This window comes from Grampus griseus, assembly GCF_964374135.1.
Source record: "Grampus griseus genome assembly, chromosome: 13".
NCBI classification, from domain to species: Eukaryota; Metazoa; Chordata; class Mammalia; order Artiodactyla; family Delphinidae; genus Grampus; species Grampus griseus.
This window is the reverse complement of record NC_139007.1, coordinates 6,944,371-6,963,990: the sequence shown is the minus strand read 5'-3', so window position 1 is coordinate 6,963,990 and position 19,620 is coordinate 6,944,371. Positions and strand designations below refer to the sequence as shown.

The 19,620-nt window shown below is 40.7% G+C and overlaps 1 protein-coding gene across 1 annotated transcript in view; it reads right to left on the bottom strand.

Moving 5' to 3' along the window:
• The window catches only part of COL19A1 (collagen type XIX alpha 1 chain), a gene marked incomplete at both ends in the record, with an annotated part of 350,042 nt that overhangs the window by 79,095 nt on the left and 251,327 nt on the right, over positions 1–19,620 (bottom strand). Inside the window, one exon of the mRNA XM_082669016.1 lies at positions 7,728–7,781. Coding sequence (XP_082525142.1) covers positions 7,728–7,781 — 54 coding nt within the window. The remainder of the gene's footprint in view (positions 1–7,727; positions 7,782–19,620) is intronic.

The following is a 19,620-nucleotide window of genomic DNA, read 5'->3' as shown; positions in this document are numbered from 1 at the left end:
AGTGAAAAACCTATAATCTAGAATAATCTACCCAGCAAGCTTATCATTTAGAACTGAAGGAGAGATAAAGAAATTCTCAGACAAGAAAAAACTAAAAAAGTTCATCAATACTAAACTTACCCTAAAAGAAATGTTAAAGGGTCATCTCTAGGTGGAAAAGAAAAGGCTACAGTAAGAAGGAAGAATCTACAGGAAAGGAAAAATCCCACCATTAAAGGTAAATATATAGTAATGGCTGTGAATCAACAACTTAAATAAGCTAGTACAAAGATTAAAAGAAAAGAATTGTAAAATCAACTACAATAAACAGTGAAGGGATCAACATGAAGATGGAAAATATGACCTTAAAAACACAAAATGTGGGGGGAGAATAAAAAATGTAGATCTTTTAGAATGTGATTGAACTTAAACGACTATCAGTTTAAAACAAGTAGAAATAGTTATAGGTCATTACATATATGTAACAACAAATCAAAAACCTAAAATAGATACACAAAAAACTAGAGAGAAAGGAACACAAGCATACCACTAAAGAAAATCATCAAACCACAAGGGAAGAAACTACAATAACAAAAGAACAGAGAAGAATTACAAAAACAACCAGAAAACAAGTAACAAAACAGCAGTAAGTACATACCTGTTAGTTCACTTTAAATGTCAAAGGACTAAATGTTCCAGTAAGAAGAAATAGGGTGGCTGATTGGATAAACAAAACAAGACCCATCTATATGATGCTTACAAGAGACTCACTTCAAACTGAAAGTGAGGGGATGGAAAAAGATATTTCATGCAAATAGGAGTGACAAGAAAGTGGGGGTAGCAGTACTCATACTAGACAAAATAGACTTTAAAACAAAGACAAAAGACAAAGAAGGGCATTATATAATGATGAATGGATCAATGCAAGAAGAGGATACTATACTCGTTAACATATATGCACCCAATACAGAAGCACCTAAATATATAAAGCAAATATTAACAGATAGGAAGGGAGAAATTGACAGTACAGTAAGTCCCATACATATGAACGAGTTCTGTTCCAAGAGCATATTGGTAAATCCAGTTTATTCGTAAGTCCAACAAAGTTAGCCTAGGTACCCAACTAGCACAGTTGGCTATATACTGCTGCTTTTACACTTGCTTCCAGACATGCTGGGCTTGAAATAAAGATACTGTACTATTGTACCCTATGCAATACTGAACAGTAAAGTACACAAAAGCTCAACCACTCGTAGAGGATGCACACACATGACAACGTATGCCAGACAAGTGAACTAACTTACCTGATCGGACATGCAAAGGCACGTTTGCATCTTTGAAAGTGCACAACTTGAAGGTTCGTATATAGGGGACTTGCTGTACAATAATAGCAAGGGACTTTAACACCCCACTTACTTCAATGGACAGATCATCCAGCAAGGAAATCAATAAGGAAACAGTAGTCTTAAATGACACACTAGACTAGTTGGACTTAATAGATATCATAAGACATTCCATCCAAAAAGAGCAAAAGAAACATTCTTTTCAAGTGCACATGGAATGTTCTTTGGGATAGATCACATGCTAGGCTACAAAACAAGTCTGAATAAATTTAACAGGTTAGAAAATATATCAAGCATTTATTCCAACCACAATGGTATAAGACCATTACAATCAATCAATTACAGGAAGAAAAATGGGAAAAACACACACACGTGGAGACTAAACAACATGCTACTAAAAAATCAATGGATCAATGCTGAAATCACAGAGGAAATCAGAAAATTCCTTGAGACAAAAAAATAAATAAAATAAAAACACAACTTTCCAAAATTTATAGGATGTAGTAAAAGCAGTCCTAAGAGGGAAGTTCATAGTGATACAGGCCTACCTCAAGAAACAAACAAACAAACAACTTTCAAATAAAAAACCTAACTTCTCATCTAAAGGAATAATAAAAAGAAAAACAGCAGAAGGGAGGAAATAATAAATATCATAGAGGAAATAAATAAAATAGAGACAAAAAGAAAAGATCAATGAAACCAAGAGCTGGTTGTTTTAAAAGATAAACAAAGTTGATAAGCCTTTAGTGAGGCTCATCAAGAAAAAAAGACAGAGGACCCAAATAAACTAAGAAATGAAAGAGGAGAAATAAAAACTGATACCACAGAGATACAAAACATTTTAAGATAATACTACAGTTATAGGCCAACAAATTGGACACCCTAGAAGAGATGGACAAATTTCTAGTAAAATACAATCTTCCAAGGCTGAACAAGGAAGAAATAGACTAGCTGAACAGATCAATCACTAGTAGCAAAATTGAATTTGTAATTTTAAAAAAAAGCTCCAAGCAAACAAAAGTCCAGGACCAGACAGATTCACAGAGGAATTCTACCAAACATATTAAGAAGAGCTAATACCTATCTTTCTCAAACTATTCCAAAAATTTGAAGAGGAGGGGACACTCCCAAATTCATTCTACAAGGCCACCATTACTCTGATGCCAAAACCAGATGAAGAAACTACAAAAAAAGAAAATATCTCTGATGGACATAGATGCAAAAATCCTCAACAAAATATTAGTAAACTGAATTCAACAATATATAAAAGGGACCACACACTATGATCAAGTGGGATTTATTCCGGGGATGTAAGGATGGTTCAATACCCATAAATCAACCAATGTGATACACCACATTAACAAAGGGAAGGATAAAAATCACAGGGTAATCTGAACAGACACAGAAAAAGCATTTGTCAAAATTCAACATCCATTCATGATAAAAATTCTCATCAAACTTGGTGTAGAGGAAACCTATCTTGACATAATAAATGACATTTATGACAAACCTATAGCTAACATCTTATTCAGCAGTGAAAACCTGAAAGCCTTTCCTCTAAAATCAGGAAGAAAACGTGTTTGCCCGTTTTTGCACTTCTATTTAATATAGTATTGGAAGTCCTAGCCACAGTAATCAGACATGAAAAAAAAAATAAGAGGCACCTAAATGGGAAGGAAAGAAGTAAAACTGTCACTTTTGGCAGATGACTTGATACTATATATAGAAAACCTCAAAGTCTCTATCAAAAAACTATTAGAACCAATAAACAAATTCAGTAAAGTTGCAGGATGTGAGATAAGCATACAAAAATCTGTTGCTTTTCTATACACTAATAATGAACTATCTGAAAGAGAAAGCAAGAAAACAATCCCATTTAAAATCAAATCAAAAAGAATAAAATACCTAGGTATAAACTTAACTGAGAAGGTGAAGTATCCATGCTCTGAAAACTCTAAAACAATATTCAGGAAATGAAGATGATACAAAGAAATGGAAAGATATCCCATCTTCATGGACTGGAAGAATTAATATTGTTAAAATGGCCATGCGACCCAAAGCAATCTACAGAGTTAATGCAACCTCTATCAAAATATCGATTACAGTTTTTCACAGAACTAGAACAGATCATCCTAAAATTTATATGGAACCATAAAAGACTCTGAATAGCCAAAGTCATTTTGAGAAAGAAGAACAAAGCTGGAGGTACTAGAAGCCAAGGAGCCACCAGGAGCCGGGAGTGAGGCCTGAACACACCTCTCCCGGCAGCCCCAGAGACAGCGTGGCCCTGTCAACACCTCCGGAGCTGTGAGATCACACATTTCTGGGGGTTAAGCCAGTCACTTTGCTTCATTACAGTAGCCCTAGTAAGTTAAATAGAACATGTGGCCTAAGAGGGCTGTGCTCACTTGGAAATAAGGCCCAAGGCTGGCACCAAGTCCAGCTTCTCAGGTGCTCGCGGGAACACATTTCACCAGCTCCGAGTGTGGTGGGCCACAGAGGGGAGGGGCCGGGCCCAGGTGAGTTTGAGATTTCTCTGTAATACTGCTAAAATCCAAAAATCCGTATGTCTGTGCCTAAATCCATGATGTTTTCCAAAGCTAGTGGATCCTGGGGCACTGGGAGGGGAAGACAGGAAGTTAGGACTTAAATTTTATTTCTAAGTCTTCCAGGCCCAGAAGGGTTGCCTCCAGTGTTTCCAAGGAGGTCTTCACTTTCTGTGCTATCTTTGGGTTTAACTCACCGCTTGGAAAGACCTTGAGTGTTTGATGCTGGAGAAATGTTTTCTGTCCTTTCTAGTCTGTGCATATGAAAATGAAGTTGTGGTTTGATACTTGAAAGGAAAAACAGATTATTTTGTTAGCAAATGGGTTTTCTTGGATCAACAATTTGGAGAAGTGAACACTGGAACTGGCTGCAGGGAGACACAGCATCAGTCTCCAACAGATGAGACTGATTCTCTGCAAATTGCACCGAGGCTGGTGATGTTAAGATAACCAACTACCCATTTTCCACATGCATCTTTAAAAACCAACGTGGAATGTAAAACCTGCAAGTACCTGGCCTCCACAGAGAATGCTTTTTTTTTTTCCTTTCCCATCTAGATTGGTGTAAGGAGCTCTGGATCTGACCGCTTTAGCAGTTGACAGAACCTATCAAATTTTTCTTAAAATCCCCAGAGCTGGAGACAATGCAGAGCAGTTTGCTGGATTGTGAGAAGATTTTCCTTGAGGGGAAGAATATGCTCGGCATTGTTGCTCCTTTGCAACCAGTCTTGCAGAATGGGAGCAGCTGTTCTGCAAATTATTTTTGTGATGGAGACGGGAATCTACTTTTCATTCTTTGCATCCTCAAGTGGGCATGCAAAATACACAGAAACATACTTATATAACTGTCTTGACCTCCCTCCTTAGTCTCTCTTTTCCTCACTTCCTTTGTTTTCTTCCCCAATTCTCTTTTTGATTTGTGCTGTGAGAGGAGAGGGCTTCTTATGCCTGAGCTTCTTCCTCTGATGACAAGGAAAAGTGTAGGGGAAAACGATCAACTCTTGTACAGGGGCCAAAGGCAATTACTTTGCTTTGAGGATTCCTGGGATGAGGGAATGAGCCAGGAGCTCTTTCAGGAGAGGAAGGGGAGGGGAGGTGTATGAGTGGTCTGCCACTCGTTCTCCCAGGGGCAGCTGCTTCTGCAGAATCCAGGCTGCAGGACGGCTGAGCTGCTGCGAGCTGAGGTGCCGAGGCCCAGGACTCAAGTGCAGACATTACATAAATCAATGACAATTTAAACGGGAAGATTATTTTAACCTTGGAATGTCACTTTATATGTTTCAATACATGGTCCATTATTTACTCTCCAGGAAAGTTTCACTCAGGGGCCCCCTTCTCTCTGTGCTTATTTGCGACGGCCAGACCATCAGGCATGCGATGAACTGCAAATCGAAACAAGCTCAGCCTCCCAAACGGGTGGGGGTCGTGACCTGCTGGGGACACGGCCAAGTGAAGACAGGCATCTCATTCACCATGGCACGCTTGGCCCTTTCTTTTGTGAAGCCGAGGGTGAAGAGGTGGCGGTTACAACCCAGAAAGGTGCTCAGTGTAGGTGCTGAGAAGGTGGGCCCTACCCCTCCATCCATCCTGGTGGGACCTCCATGGAACAGCCCTAACTATTCTCAGAAGGAAACAGAGTCAAGTATTTGGAAAGTTACCTTCCATTAATTCCCAGGCGGGTCTAAAGCCTTCTGATGTTAACTGGCAACGGTGTTTCATTTGGGGAAGAGAAGCTATGGTCTCCCCTCTTTACCCAGCGGTGCTCCAATTCTGAAGTCACCTTCTGAGCACAGGTGGACTAAACGCCTGTGAGCCTCAATCCCGTGGTAACAACGGTAGTAACAATAGCTGGAGTTCTTTTAGGTGAGTCAACAGCTAAATTCAGAGAACTGGTTTGCTGTTAGCAAGACTCCACCCACCTTCTCCGGTCAGCCTCGTTTTGGAGAAATATAACCTTAAAGTAAAAAATTTATGTTCTCAACTTCAGATTCTAAAATATAAATGCACTATATATCTTCATTTAAGGGAAAACTGACTCGCTGGCAAGATAAACTATATACAGAAGTAATGCTGAGAGACTTGTAAAGAGATGAGCATTAAAAGTTTTGCAAAGGATGGCAAATATCTAAGTAGCTGAGTAGCAACTTGGTAAATTTTATACCAAGGGTGGTAGTAACACACAATATTCTTTACGTTTTTTTTAGCTGACACTGTTAGATCAGAGCCCACTCATTCTCATTATTTTGAAGCATTTATAGTAAATCCTATTTTGTACCAGTAGATGTCATTACAGAAATGCAGTGTATTTTAACTGAGTAATTTTAGATATGCTTCTCTTACGTTTTTTCATGTGGGCCAAGCCTTATGGTTGTGAAAAAGTTGGTACAGAGAGAGCTCTACAGAAAATGTTTACTAAAGGATCATACAATATACCTCATACGTTCCTCCTAATACAATATTCCCTGGAAAATCTAAGGAAATGAGAAAAGTTAAGATAGGATCATGCAGGAAGTGGAAGAGACTTTCCACACTTCTGATTTTAAATTTATCAGCCACAAACGATCCACGTCTTCATGTTGAACTTAATCTGATGGAAGAATTGGGATTTTGAATTAATTAGCTTGTCATTTTCTGTGCACCTGCCTTCAAGGCCTCTGCTGGCACAGAGTGTTTCTTTGGGTTTTTAAACAGAGGAACAAAAGTAGCCAGAGGAATCTACAAAAGGGAGACCAAGAACACAGGACAGACATAAAGGGGAGTTTCTCCAAATTTGCAGCTTATCAGTGATAAACCATGATGTAATAAGGGATCCGAGTCAGTGGCCAGAATGCCCCTCACAAAGTGATCAGACCCCAAACATGTGCTGAATGGTGAGCCAACCAGTGGTCTCACTTAGGTCTCTGAGTCACACTCGGTTGCCCACACCCATTTTTCTCCATCTGCTGTGCTTCCTTGTAGAATTGGGGGCAAAACTGTCTTGCCTTTTGGCTGTCAGATCCTTCTATGTCATATTCCATCCAAACCAATGGGTAATTAAAAATCTTGGTGAAGTTAAAGTGGCTCCTTCCTGAGAGGTGGGAGACTACAGTCTTGACCCATAGTATGTAAACCTTTGCTTGAGATTTTAGTGTAGCACCTGTTAGTTTGGTAAGAAATCTATCACCCGTTGCAGTACCCAGAGCTCTAAGGTAGCAAATCATCTCTTTCTGCCTTCAGGGAAACCACATATATGATGCTATCAATGGTGAAACCTGTTTTTTATGTTAATTTTTTGTATGAACTTTTGCAAACTTTGAAATAAACTTTTAAAAAGTAAAGATAGGGACTTCCCTGGTGGCGCAGTGCTTAAGCATCCACCTGCCAATGCAGGGGACATGGGTTCGAGCCCTGGTCCGGGAGGATCCCACATGCCATGGGGCAACTAAGCCCGTGCACCACAACTACTGAAGCCCGCATGCCTGGAGCCCGCGAGCCACAACTACTGAAGCCTGCACGGGCCTAGAGCCCGTGCTCCGCCACAAGAGAAGCCACCACAATGAGAAGCCTGCGCACCACAACGAAGAGAAGCCCCTGCTTGCCGCAACTAGAGAAAGCCCGTGTACAGCAACGAAGACCCAACCCAGCCAAAAATAAATAAATTAATTAAAAAATAAATAACTAAATAAAGATAAAATCCTGGTTTTGTAAAAAAGATGCTGATCAAAATACTTTTTTGGAAACATTTTCATTATGGAAAGATGTTAAGTGTATGTGATTATGTTTCAAAGTCTGAGCAGTTAGCAATTAAGTTCATTTTATTTTCCAAAAATACCATCACATAAAATCTCTGTATACATGATGTGAGTGGAAGAAGCCATACCTTGTGATAATATCCATCAAGAGGCTGTTGCATTCCTTGTATTCCAGGAGGTCCCTGTATTAGAAACAAATCAAAGACCTACGTAAACATTTACCAAAACAATGTGTATTTAAATAATGTATCTAAGAGCTCTTAAAATCTCACAGGTAAGAAGAAGGAAGTGTCTGTTCAGCCAAGTATTCTAATTAATAGAGAATCACATGGACATTAGCTTCTCTGGTTCTTAAACGTATTTCTAGGTTAAATCCTGCATGAATCCAAAGAAAGGTCCTAACCGGGAACACGTAACATTTTACTAAAGGTCAGCCATCAGCATATTCCTTATTAAAAGGAATCTTACCCATAAAACTCCTCAAGGGAAGAGGCTGAAGAGCTTCAGTTTACGTTTGACACTTCTTATAGGGCTTTTATCAGTGAATTATGGACGTGTATGCCCACGTGTTATTACCTTAAAAAATAAGGGAAAATATTGTTTTGTTATTGCTTTACTTATTTGAATTAGTTGGGTGAACATGGGCTTCCCACGGACTTTCAGGCCAGAAAAAGATATCTGCTGTATAACCTTGGGCTTAAGACCTTTAAATACATGTAGTTTTCAGATGATGTGGAAATATTCACGAAGCCCTCTGCTGAGCTTTGGGTGGATAGGAAGGAAGTAAAGACATTTGTCTGTCCCTAAAACTTCCAGGAAGAGAGGAAGAGAAGCGTTCTCTGAGTTTTTCAGGGATTAAATTTTGGGGAAAGGGGTGTAAGAAAACGCAAAGATTAACGTGATTTTAATTTAGGTAGTTCAGCCAAAATAGATTCAGTTATCTCAGAAAAGAGACTGCATATTTCATCCGCACCTCGAAAGCTCCTAGAGGAGAGAAAATGTTACAGAAGCGAAGTTCTCAGAAGATAAGACACTGAAAGATCATGATTCAGCCAACCAAAGTCACCATTATACAAAGATGATTATTTTAAAAAGCAAACGAAAGCTTTGGAAAGTGAAGAAACATTTTAAGGAACATCTGCTAGCTGCACTCACTGATATAGGTAACACCTTAGGTTATCTCGAAAAGATTAATGTTGGTCAACAGTTATGACGGGTGTTTCTTAGGAACGGCCTGTGAGAGAAGATCTAACATGAAGGCTTTACTTTGTGCCGTTAAATGTTGAGGACAGCAAGATGTAGTGATGGATGATAGAAGGAGGCAGATATAACTCGTGAGAAAATAATAGGCCTTGTGCGGAACGGAGCTGACTGTGGTTGGAAAGACAAACGACGCTGTTACCTTGCTGGAATCAAAACAGAGCTAATGTCAGAAAATAATTCTCAAGGCGCTATTGTTTTTCAGGTTCTTTTTCCATCAGCCAGCTTTGTGTGACGTATTCCAGGTCAGGTAGTTGAAGCGAAGAGGAAAGCAATTACTGAGTTGGGGGTTGTTTCACAAAGTTTCCGGCCAAGAAGGTACACGCTAGGAACTCATTCTTGAAATTCAGGAGACGTGAGACTCCATACACATTGATCCTTCTGCAACTATTTTTAACAAGGCAAGGAGAAATCTTAGATACCGTATGTAGTAGCATCAAAGGTAACTTAGGGGTATCTGCATAGCAGGCATTGGGTGACTGGTGAATGTGTATTGATCATAAGGTCAATTAGATCAAAGACTAGTGATGTGGTAGGTACACTTAGCTTCAGACACATTCGTCTTAGCTAAAAGGGAAAGGCGTAACAAGTGGGGCTCCTGAATACAGCGGATCAGTTAATAACGTCTGTCAACTAGAGCAGAAGAATCCATTAAATAATAACGGCACACATTTAGGTGGCGTGTGTCGTGCGCCCGGCATTACACCGAGGGTTTCAAATAGACTAGCTCATTTCATCTCTACAAGGACACCATGAGGTATGTACCATCATTATTTCCAATTCAAAGATACAGAAAAATGAGCGTTTGAAATAGTTAACTGGCCCAAGGTCACACCCCTGGTACGTGGCAGGGCTAATATTTAATGGAGGCAGCCTGGCCCCAAACTCACGTCTTAGTTGCTCAACTCTTGTAACTTAAAAGCAGATTCTCAGCCTAAAATAATTTTTGCAGGAAATTTTAAATTATGGTTATGGAAAGGAAAACTGTCCCAGTATCCTGCTCCTGTAGTGACCTGCAGCAGCTATACAGATACCACGGCTTTGCTCTATTTGTGTTGGGCTGGGAGACACAGGACGCCTGAGTTAATGGGATAAGTAGACAATTACACAACAGCTGTAAAATGCTCATGAGCTCCGGGGAGACACACCTGTTTATAACCCAACTGTGCTTGCGTGTAATTACCTGAGCGGTCCATCAGCCTGGTGTGGGGAGAGACCCTGATGTTGTTTCCTACTGCAAAGAACCATGCCTGGTGTGATGAAGGGAATTAAAGATACGTTCAACTTGGGAACATATATGCTCGGTAATAGTTTAAAGCATTTAAAAAGGGGTTTTTTTCTTTTTGGCTGAAATCTTGCTAGAGGTGGAAGACAGAGAAATATCCTGTCTGCCACCAGCGTCATCAGATGCTAGTGTGAAAATGATCAACTGTTTGCATTATCAGCTCCTTAGATTTCAGTTTGGGCCACAGATTCCCAACGTCTAAAGGATGGGAAGAGCTCTGTGTTAAAGCTTCTTCGGTCCTGGTCTTGGCCGCACTTTCATTTTCCAGCCAGTTCACGCAGTATGCGGAGCTCGAAGAACCCACTTTTGCCTTTTTTCCCTTCCCTGGTCTCTGCTGCGAGCTCCCTGTCACCGTCGGGGCTGGGCCTTTGGGTCAGCTTTAGCGCACCCTTGATGTTCTGAATCAAGGTCTCCGTGGCCCCTCAGCCACTCTGCTCCCTCTCTGGCCCTCCTTCCTGAACTGTCTTCCTTCCTCCCTCTTCTCTGAAAGCATCCTTCAGCTCCCCATAACTGCTGACTGAACGTCCGTGCGCCATCTGGGTACCACTCATCTCCACGCACCAGCACTCTTCATTAGGAGCTCTCTCATTATGGGCTCCTTTCAGGATTCACAAATACATATTTTCAGGTTGTACACAACTGCCTTCTGGCCCCGTGGGTTTCCAATTAACTTTGCTAACAACCTTTGAAATACCAAAAACCTCTATGAAGAAAGTTGCACTAATCAACTTTTTTCAAAGCATGCTAAAAAACAGCTTTGCTATAAGAAGAGATAGAAAGTTTGTTATTGAAAAGTCATTTGGGCTAATTTTCAAGAAATATTTCTAACTTTCTAATGGCTAGTAGAAAAGGCAAAGACCAGTAATTATTTTTCTTATATTAAAAAAATTATTAGGAAGCCTAACCTCATTCATAGAAATGGTAAGATGAGGCATGTTTCAATAATACAGTAATTGCTGGGAAGGTTAGTGTCAGAATGAGCTTTTCTCTTACATATATATATGCCATCTATAACATTATATATAACTTAGTGAAGCACATTTCTACTGATGTATGTTTTTTTTTTGTGTGTGTGTGTGTGTGTGTGTGTGGTACGCAGGCCTCTCACTGTTGTGGCCTCTCCCCTTGCGGAGCACAGGCTCCGGACGCGCGGGCTCAGCGGCCATGGCTCACGGGCCCAGCCGCTCCGCGGCATGTGGGATCTTCCCGGACCAGAGCACGAACCCACATTCCCTGCATCGGCAGGCGGACTCTCAACCACTGCGCCACCAGGGAAGCCCTGATTTATGGTGGTTTGAGTACATGTCTATCTTCCCAGTTGGAATGAAAACTCCTTGAAGATAGGAGTTTCAATCTTTTTTATCTTATCATAACATATAGTACCCCCATCCCAGTATTTGCTGAATTCAATAGAATCTTTTGCAAGAAAAATTTTGAGGGTATAGCCAATTTCTTGCTCGTTCGTTTTGATTTCAGTTAGGAATGGTAGCAAACCGAGCAGGGGTCTTGCTGCTTCCAAACTCACAGAAAACAGGGCCAACAGATGCAGATTAATCTAAGAATCTGGCTAAATAACTGAAAACAAAGCTGCAGTGAGCTCCAGTTAGTAGAAAAGAGCTTATGGATGGATTTTTGACCAGAATTACAACATGGAAAGTTGTCTCCAATTCTGAGAGAAAAATCAATAGTACTCTTTAGAAAATATTTGGGATATCAATTTCTTTTTCTTTTAAACACAGATCCTTTTATTTATCTTAAATATTTGCTCTAAATGAGTTTTTTCATTGTCTCTTGGGATTTAATTAACTTAAACAGTTGTAATTTTAGAATAGATTGTTTTTCAGAGAATGTTTCTGCTACAAAGTTTTAGTGGCTAAGGAGATACCAGCACTCCAACCCCTCCCCTCCAAAATTGCTGAAAACTCTCAAATTGCAAAATACGATTTCTGAAGCAAGGAGGGGATTCATTAAGTGTTTATACTATGGTTATATTTCAACACAGAGACCTCAAGTTCTCCTTTATGGGATTACAGTGGGGATGTGGGCCAGATAGCATGTATTAGGTGAAATTTAAGGTTCCTGGGAAGGGGCTCTTATTTCTGAAAATGTCTCACCCACCTTCTGGTATATGCCTGCCTAAAACTTCATATAGAAAGACTGGTTTATCTGGTGTTGGGTTTTATCACCAGCTCGAATACAAGTGTTCTTGGGAGATGTAATACTAATATTTCATATTCATACAGCTCAGCATAATTCTAAATACGTTTTCACTTATATTTTCTTAGATGGCAGGGTAATGTGACTGCAAAACACATCATCTTATTTGATTCTCATAAAGACTATGTGAGATGGGTATGATTATGTTCTCCATCTGACAGGGAAAAACTGATAGATTTACCCCCAAATCATGCAATAAACAAATGGTAGAACCATGTATAAGAGTTGTTCCACTTGAATATATGCTTATGGGTCATTCAGTAAGTATTTCCTGAGAGCAAGTTGGATGGGACAAAAAAGGGGAGGACTAACGGGATGCTATGTGGCAGGTGGGACAGGAGAAGACAGCACCGAGGGAGGAGAGGGTACAGAAAAGGGGGGAGTGCAGATCCTGAAGACTGTGGCTTCGCAGCCCCCCAGGCCTTTGGCACTCACTTTCTGGCATGAGGCTCTGAGAAATGTAGTTAAGTCTTAAGACGAACTTTGATTGTAAAAAGTGGGACTCAGAGGAAAAAGCTATAGGAGGATGATAATCAAAGAACTTGGAAAGGTATCAACAATTTTGCTTTAGAAATGGGAGGTCCTGGGTTAAATCCTGGGAAAGAAAGTAAAACATAATGAGCAGATGGAAGAGAATGATAAAATGGGATAATGAGAAGAATATTAATAAATGGCAATAGTAACCCTTGGAAAGTAATAACTGTGTGGCAGGTACGTATGTTATTGCATTTTGCTTTTACAGCAGTCCAATGAGGTAGGCATTATCCTTATTTTACTTATAACAAAAAGTTTACTATCTCACCCAAGGTCATACAACTAGCAGACAACAGCTAGATTTCAACCCAAGATGGCCTGACGCTGTATCTTTGATATTTTAACTCTTTCCTTTATCTGCCTCACAGTGAGAGGGATGACAGATAGAGAAAAAAAAAACCCAAAATCAATCATCTTAAAGCTGGTTAAAAACATCACGTAGGGCACTCAAGGGTAAAAGACTGCAGATCTATTAATGAGGGACAGAATCTACAAGGGCCAAGCACAGGGAGCTCCGGGACGCAGTGTAGACGCACCTTTTCAAAGACTGGACAAGAAGAGATCAAGAGGAGAGTGACCAGAGTGGGAGGAGGGTGAGGGTAAGAGAGAGGAACCACAGGCAGATACAAGAAGTGTTAAAATCAAGGAGGGCCTGGATTAGAGAGAGGTGAGAGGGAGACTTCTGAGAGGGAAAAGGAAAGAAGTTGGCAATCTTGATCGGCATCTTAAGTAACGTTTGAAGTTCAAATGATACCAAATGAGGGGTAGAGTCTTGGCATTTAGGAGATGGTAGAAGAAAAACACACAAATGGTCAGAGGTGGTGGGAAAAAGACTAGAAACAAGAGAGTAAGATTGCTTAGGGATCATATTGATAGGCTGAAATTCCTACGAGCGTGAAATTGCAGTGGATGAACAGTCATGGGAAAGTAGTCACACTTAGTAAGAAGACGAGATACCCTTCAAACAAAACTACAATTGTGCCATTGTGTTCCTGTGGAAGAGAGATTTGTGTATTGCCACGTGGGATCTGAAGGATTTAAGTGATACAGCAATACACTGGTTCAAGCATTGGTCAAGGGCATCTTCTGGGGACTTCCCCTAAAAAAGATAAGAGCAGTTTTTGTTAGAAGCCAGCAGCCAACGTTTAATCTTGGTGAAGCTCTGGAAATTCTGAGCAGCAGTGATCGTCTCTTGTCTCAGCCAGGTCCCCCTTGCCCCACCCCAGTGGCATACACGTGCACTCTACTTTGAAAGATCAGTAGCTCCTAAGTATCTCTATATGAGATATTGCCAGCAACCCTGGTTCAGAAGTTCAGAAGCAGCGTGATTAACAGGTGAAGGATTGCAGTGAAGCAGCGCTTCTGGGTCTTGAATGAGAAGTTTTCACATCTGCCACTTTGGACATTTTTCAAATGCATCCCTCTGTGTATTCCAGAAGTGCTCACTTGAGCTGGGCTTGTCTCTTCTGGCCTGCACACTGAGCTGTGTAATTGAGGGAACTCAAGCAGAGGCAGTTTATGGTTATATGAATAAGCAAAATACTCAATATGTGACCTGATTGTTTTCCAAAATTACACAGCCGCTGGTTTCACTTGTCATTTTGGAACAGGGGTGGGAGGATGAGGCTGTGACAGTGAATGCATTCAATGGGTGTAATTAATCCATTTCATAAAAGCAGATTTTCTACATTATGCTGTGAGGCTCAGAAGTTTTTAACACTTTACTTTCCAAGGGAGAAAAAAAAATCATTTTCTAAAGGAGCTTATTTTCCCTGATACCATGAAACAAATCCATCTAATTGGTTATAAAGCCCATTGCATTCTTGATAGAGTGCCTTGCTGGGACATTGATGACTGATTTCCATGGCATGACAGTCAGAAAAAAATGATTCTTCCCCTAACGCTGCGATTCTGCTTATCCATCCATAAAATGTTCCATACTCATTTCCCCTCAGTATGTCCTGCAAAAGCAAAAACGTTACGTGTCAGCTTCCTGTAATATAAGGGGCAGCAGCAGTCTCTAGAGGGGCCTTGCCTCCCCACCGAAGCCACATCACTGACCCTGCATGAGGTGATTAAAGCCAGCGGGGCATGAGAACTAGTAAGGATGGAGATTGCGAAACAAATGATCTGTATCCAGTGGCATCGCCCGAAGTTCACCATCAACAGAAACCATACCTGGGGAACAGCTGAGCTTGCACTCCCCTGTCTGACCTCAGGAATCTCTCAATACACCTCTCAAATCTGAAGGGAGGTTGGCTTACACAGCCTGCACCTATCAGTGCTTTGAGATTCCACTTATGTAACTGATAATATTCACTCTCTTTAAAAGTGTTGGTACATGTCAATCCCAAACTCCCTAACTATCCCTTCCCCTCACCATTTCCGCCGCCCACCCCTGTAACCATAAGTTCTTCTCTACGTCTGTGCTCAATAGTATGTAACAACCTAAATGGGAAAAGATTCTGAAAAAGAATAGGTACATGTATATGTATAAGTGAATCACTTTGCTAACACAAAGTGTTAATCTAACACAACATTGTTAATCAACTATGCTCCAATATAAAATAAAAAAGTTTAGACAAACAAGTGTTGGTAGGATGACAGTGCTTCCTAGACAGAGAAAACGTGATTCCCAGGCAAACCGCAGAGACTTCAGACAGCCAGGCTGATGGCACTGGCTTGCATGCTGCCAAGTTACGTAGAGGCCAAGGGCATGTACACAACTCGAATGGTTGGGGACATTCTGGACAAAAGCAAAGGGACGTTTTATTTTTTGGTGATTGGAGCCTCCACTTTCAACTCAAATGTCTGCCATCAAGGTTTCCTTGTGATCTGTAGGTCATACTCATGATAAATATGCAAGTGACATGTCTTGGCTCAACTGAACCGCACGGTTACAGAGGGGACACTCAGGGAAGTTCTAGAAAAGAATACTGAATGATTCCATTTGTAAAACACTTTGCCCCATTCTGCAAAGGATTTCAGGCAAAAGAGAAGATGCTGACACTCTAGGCCGGTGAAGAAGTAATTAGTGATATTAACCTCAGCCCATCCCACAGGATGCTTTTCCTGTTTTGTCAAAGAAATTTGGAATATTTCAAGCATGTTGAAAAGTACAGAATATAATAGGATAAATCCCCATGAATCCACAATCCAATGTTGTCAGGTCCTAACCGTCTGCCATATTTACTTTAGATCTCTTTACCTTTTAACGAAATTACAGATATAACTGAAGCTCCTTCCAGGCTTACTTTCTACAGAATTTCCTCTCATGTTTCAGGTTCCCCGGATAATGCTGAAAACTTGTTGCTTCTCTACTCACATAACTTCTTTTAGTCTCTCCTTTGATGGAAACAATTTCCTACCAGGTTGTAGCTGCTGTGAAGAGAAAACTGACTGAAGGGGTTTAGCTAAGCCCCTTACTTCTGGAGGCCCAGACTTTTCTTATTGTTAAAATGGAGATAATCTTTTCTTGCCTGTTTCACAGTTATACGGCGGTAAAATTAAATGCTGTATGGAGATAATTTTGTAAACTATATCAGCAAATACAAATTATAAGATCATTTAGGAATCAAGTCTCCCTTTTTGAATATTTCTCAAAGGCCAATCGGATTTATTAAAACCTTACTGTTTACCTCCCACAAAGAATCAGTATTTAATCTATGCACTGGCCCAATAACAAGTTTGGTGACCATATATCAAGGATTTCAAATATTCTGTCCCATCCTTGCTATACACAACGTCTGTCATTCAGAAGTCTTAATAGTTGGTTTCAATAACACGACCCCAAATGAAGAAAAGGAGTCAGTGGCTGTAAGAACATAAAATCCTTTTCTTCCCAAGTGTATCTATAATTAGTAAAAAACTCAGGCAGTCAGAAAGTGGCTAATAATGTCTCACTGCTGCTGCTCATTGGGAGAAAAAAAAAGAGAAGTAATTAGGGAGTGGAGCCCAAGTGCTGGTTTTCACATTCTCCACCTGAGACCCCAGCTGCCTCACAGGCGTGTCTACGGATTCCGTGGCCACACAAGGTGACACTGGAATGTTAGTAATGTTGGCAACAGCTGTTTTGTCTGGGACCATGGCCCCAGTGGGGGACGAGTGGCAATAAAAATGATTAACTGGCCATGCCTCCATTTTATAGGTCTTAGGTATCTTTATTTTTAACTCTGAGGAAGTCATCTTATTTTTATTATGAATAAAATTACTATTCCCGTTGACACAGATAAATGGTTACGTTCTTTTCCTCCAAAGATATCAGTACAGTACATGGCCTTTAGCCATTAATAGACCAAAGAGACTAAAGTTCTTTGCTGAAAGGAAAACTGAGAAACAGAAAACCCTGATCAATTCAAAGCTTGTAGATGGATGTTCAGACTATGAACTGGATTCCCACTGATGCATGATGGTTCTCAAAATGCATATAGTCACACAGAGTATTTTAGCAAGAAGTCAAATGTTTTAATTGGACATTCTTGTCATCCACTTTATTGAGCAGTCCAAAATGTGTCTTGGGGACTAACTTCCCTTAGGGGTGGGCCTTGCTAACATTAACTTTGCACCATGGGTCCTCAGTGCATAGGAAATAAGGCTGGAGATGAAGACGGAAAAGGTGGGGATAGTGATGGATAACAGGGCACAGATGCAGGAAGGCATTAGTTCCACGGTGTTTCCAGAGCATAGACTTTCATAGTTATAACTGCTCATATCAACCTGCAGCCTATCAGAAAGGAAGCCTCAGGTGTAGCTGTGGGGAGGAAAGAATGAGACTTGTATGTGATGAGATTCTCCGTCTCCAAGGAAAAACATGGTGTCCCCTGGATTCAGGCTGGGCTGAAGTGAAATGGGCAACTGTCAAAGCTTTGTCTGTTTCCTTCTTTTCTCAGCAAACAAGTCTGTTCTCTGTCCATGCAAAGACTAAAAACGATATGCTACAATGATGCTGCCTTTAGAATTATCATTAGGAATAATAATTTCATCACATCAAAATAAAAATCTAACCGCCTGAGATAAAAACACAAAGACCTAAAAAAGGGAGATGTGACCAGTTGATTATTTTCCTTGCCACTTATTCTCCCCCCGACCCTGCTCCCCAATTCCACTCTCATAAGGCCACTCAGCTCCAAAGCCTCCTCTGGCACTGTTCTCCTAGCTCCTTTCTGTTTACTGAATCCAGCAACCTCTCTCCCACCTCAGGCCCTTTGCACTTCCTGATCTTTGTGGCTGGAAAGTTCTTGCTCTGGGCCTCACACTGCTGGCTCCTTCTCAAGTAATGTCACCTAGATGCTCAGAGATGCCACCTGGACCACCTTAACTAGGGCAACAACTCTTCCTCCCAAACCACTCTCACACTACCCAGTTGATTCCCCTGCAGTACTGCATATTAAGCTGAAATTGTTTTGTCTACCTATGGAATTGCCTCTTCACCATCGGTGCCTCACCCTACACACACATGATAGAGTGTAAGTTATTGAAGGTAGAGACCTTAGCTTTATTTATTTATTTTTTTGTTTGTTTGTTTTTGTTTTTTACGGTACACGGGCCTCTCACTGTTGCGGCCTCTCCTGTTGCGGAGCACAGGCTCCGGACGCGCAGGCTCAGTGGCCACAGCTCACAGGCCTAGCCGCTCCGCGGCATGTGGGATCTTCCCAGACCGGGGCATGAATCCGTGTCCCCTGCATCAGCAGGTGGACTCTCAACCACTGCGCCACCAGGGAAGCCCGAGACCTTAGCTTTAATTTGTCTGTTTTTTTTTTTTTTTTTAAATAAACCACTGTATACTCAAGGTTTGTAACAGACATTAACACATGCTAGGTGATCGAGGTAAGTATGTGTTGGATAAATGAATTCAATTTCACATCCTAAATTCACTCTTTTAACCATGTATCCTGCTCTGTAACCACAACCTTCAGGATTGAGCAATGCCTCATGCATTAAAGGTGAAAGAAGTTCTACACTGAAATTAAAATGAGAATGGAAACAACATGGTTGTATATGTTTTCAATCTTATGGTTCCTTTAGAAAAGAAGCACAAATTCCACCAGAGTCAGCTCCCACAAAAACTCACGCTGTAGAGTTTTATCAGCGTGTTACAATAAGTCAGCATTTTAGAGAAAGCTAAGGGCTTTCACTTCTAGAGGGCATCCGGTTGACATTGAAAATGACTGTCGATGAGCTAGCATTTGTATTTAAAATACAGGATAAGCATAAGATGCAACAAAATCCTGAAAATAAACTTTGAAAATCATGTAGATTTATAATTAAGCCTCGAACACTGAGCAATCTCCAGACCCTGGACAGCCTCCTGAGGGCTGAACAGTCATTCTTCTAGAGCTTTCCCAGTGGAAACAGTAGAGGGAGCTCCTGGTCCACATTACAAATTATGTGAATTTCTGTGACACACGTGAGCCCCACCGCTCAATTCTCTTACTGCAATAATGAAACAATGCACAAAAACAATGCCAGAGAAAAAAAAAAAAGAAAGGAAATCAAGGGCCCTGCCTGCACCAGAAAGGAATAATAACACATTTTCCAATTAATGTGGTTTTTAATAAACACGTTTGCTGGGATGATGAATGAGAAGTGATGGAAGTGTCAAACGGGTGGGCTAAGACATGCCGCCTTTAATGGCTCATTAGTTAAACTCTTCTGTTCCGCCTCATTGCCAGCTGCTCTGCTCTCCCTTCTAAAGGAATGAAAACCTGGAATACTCTGAAATAAAC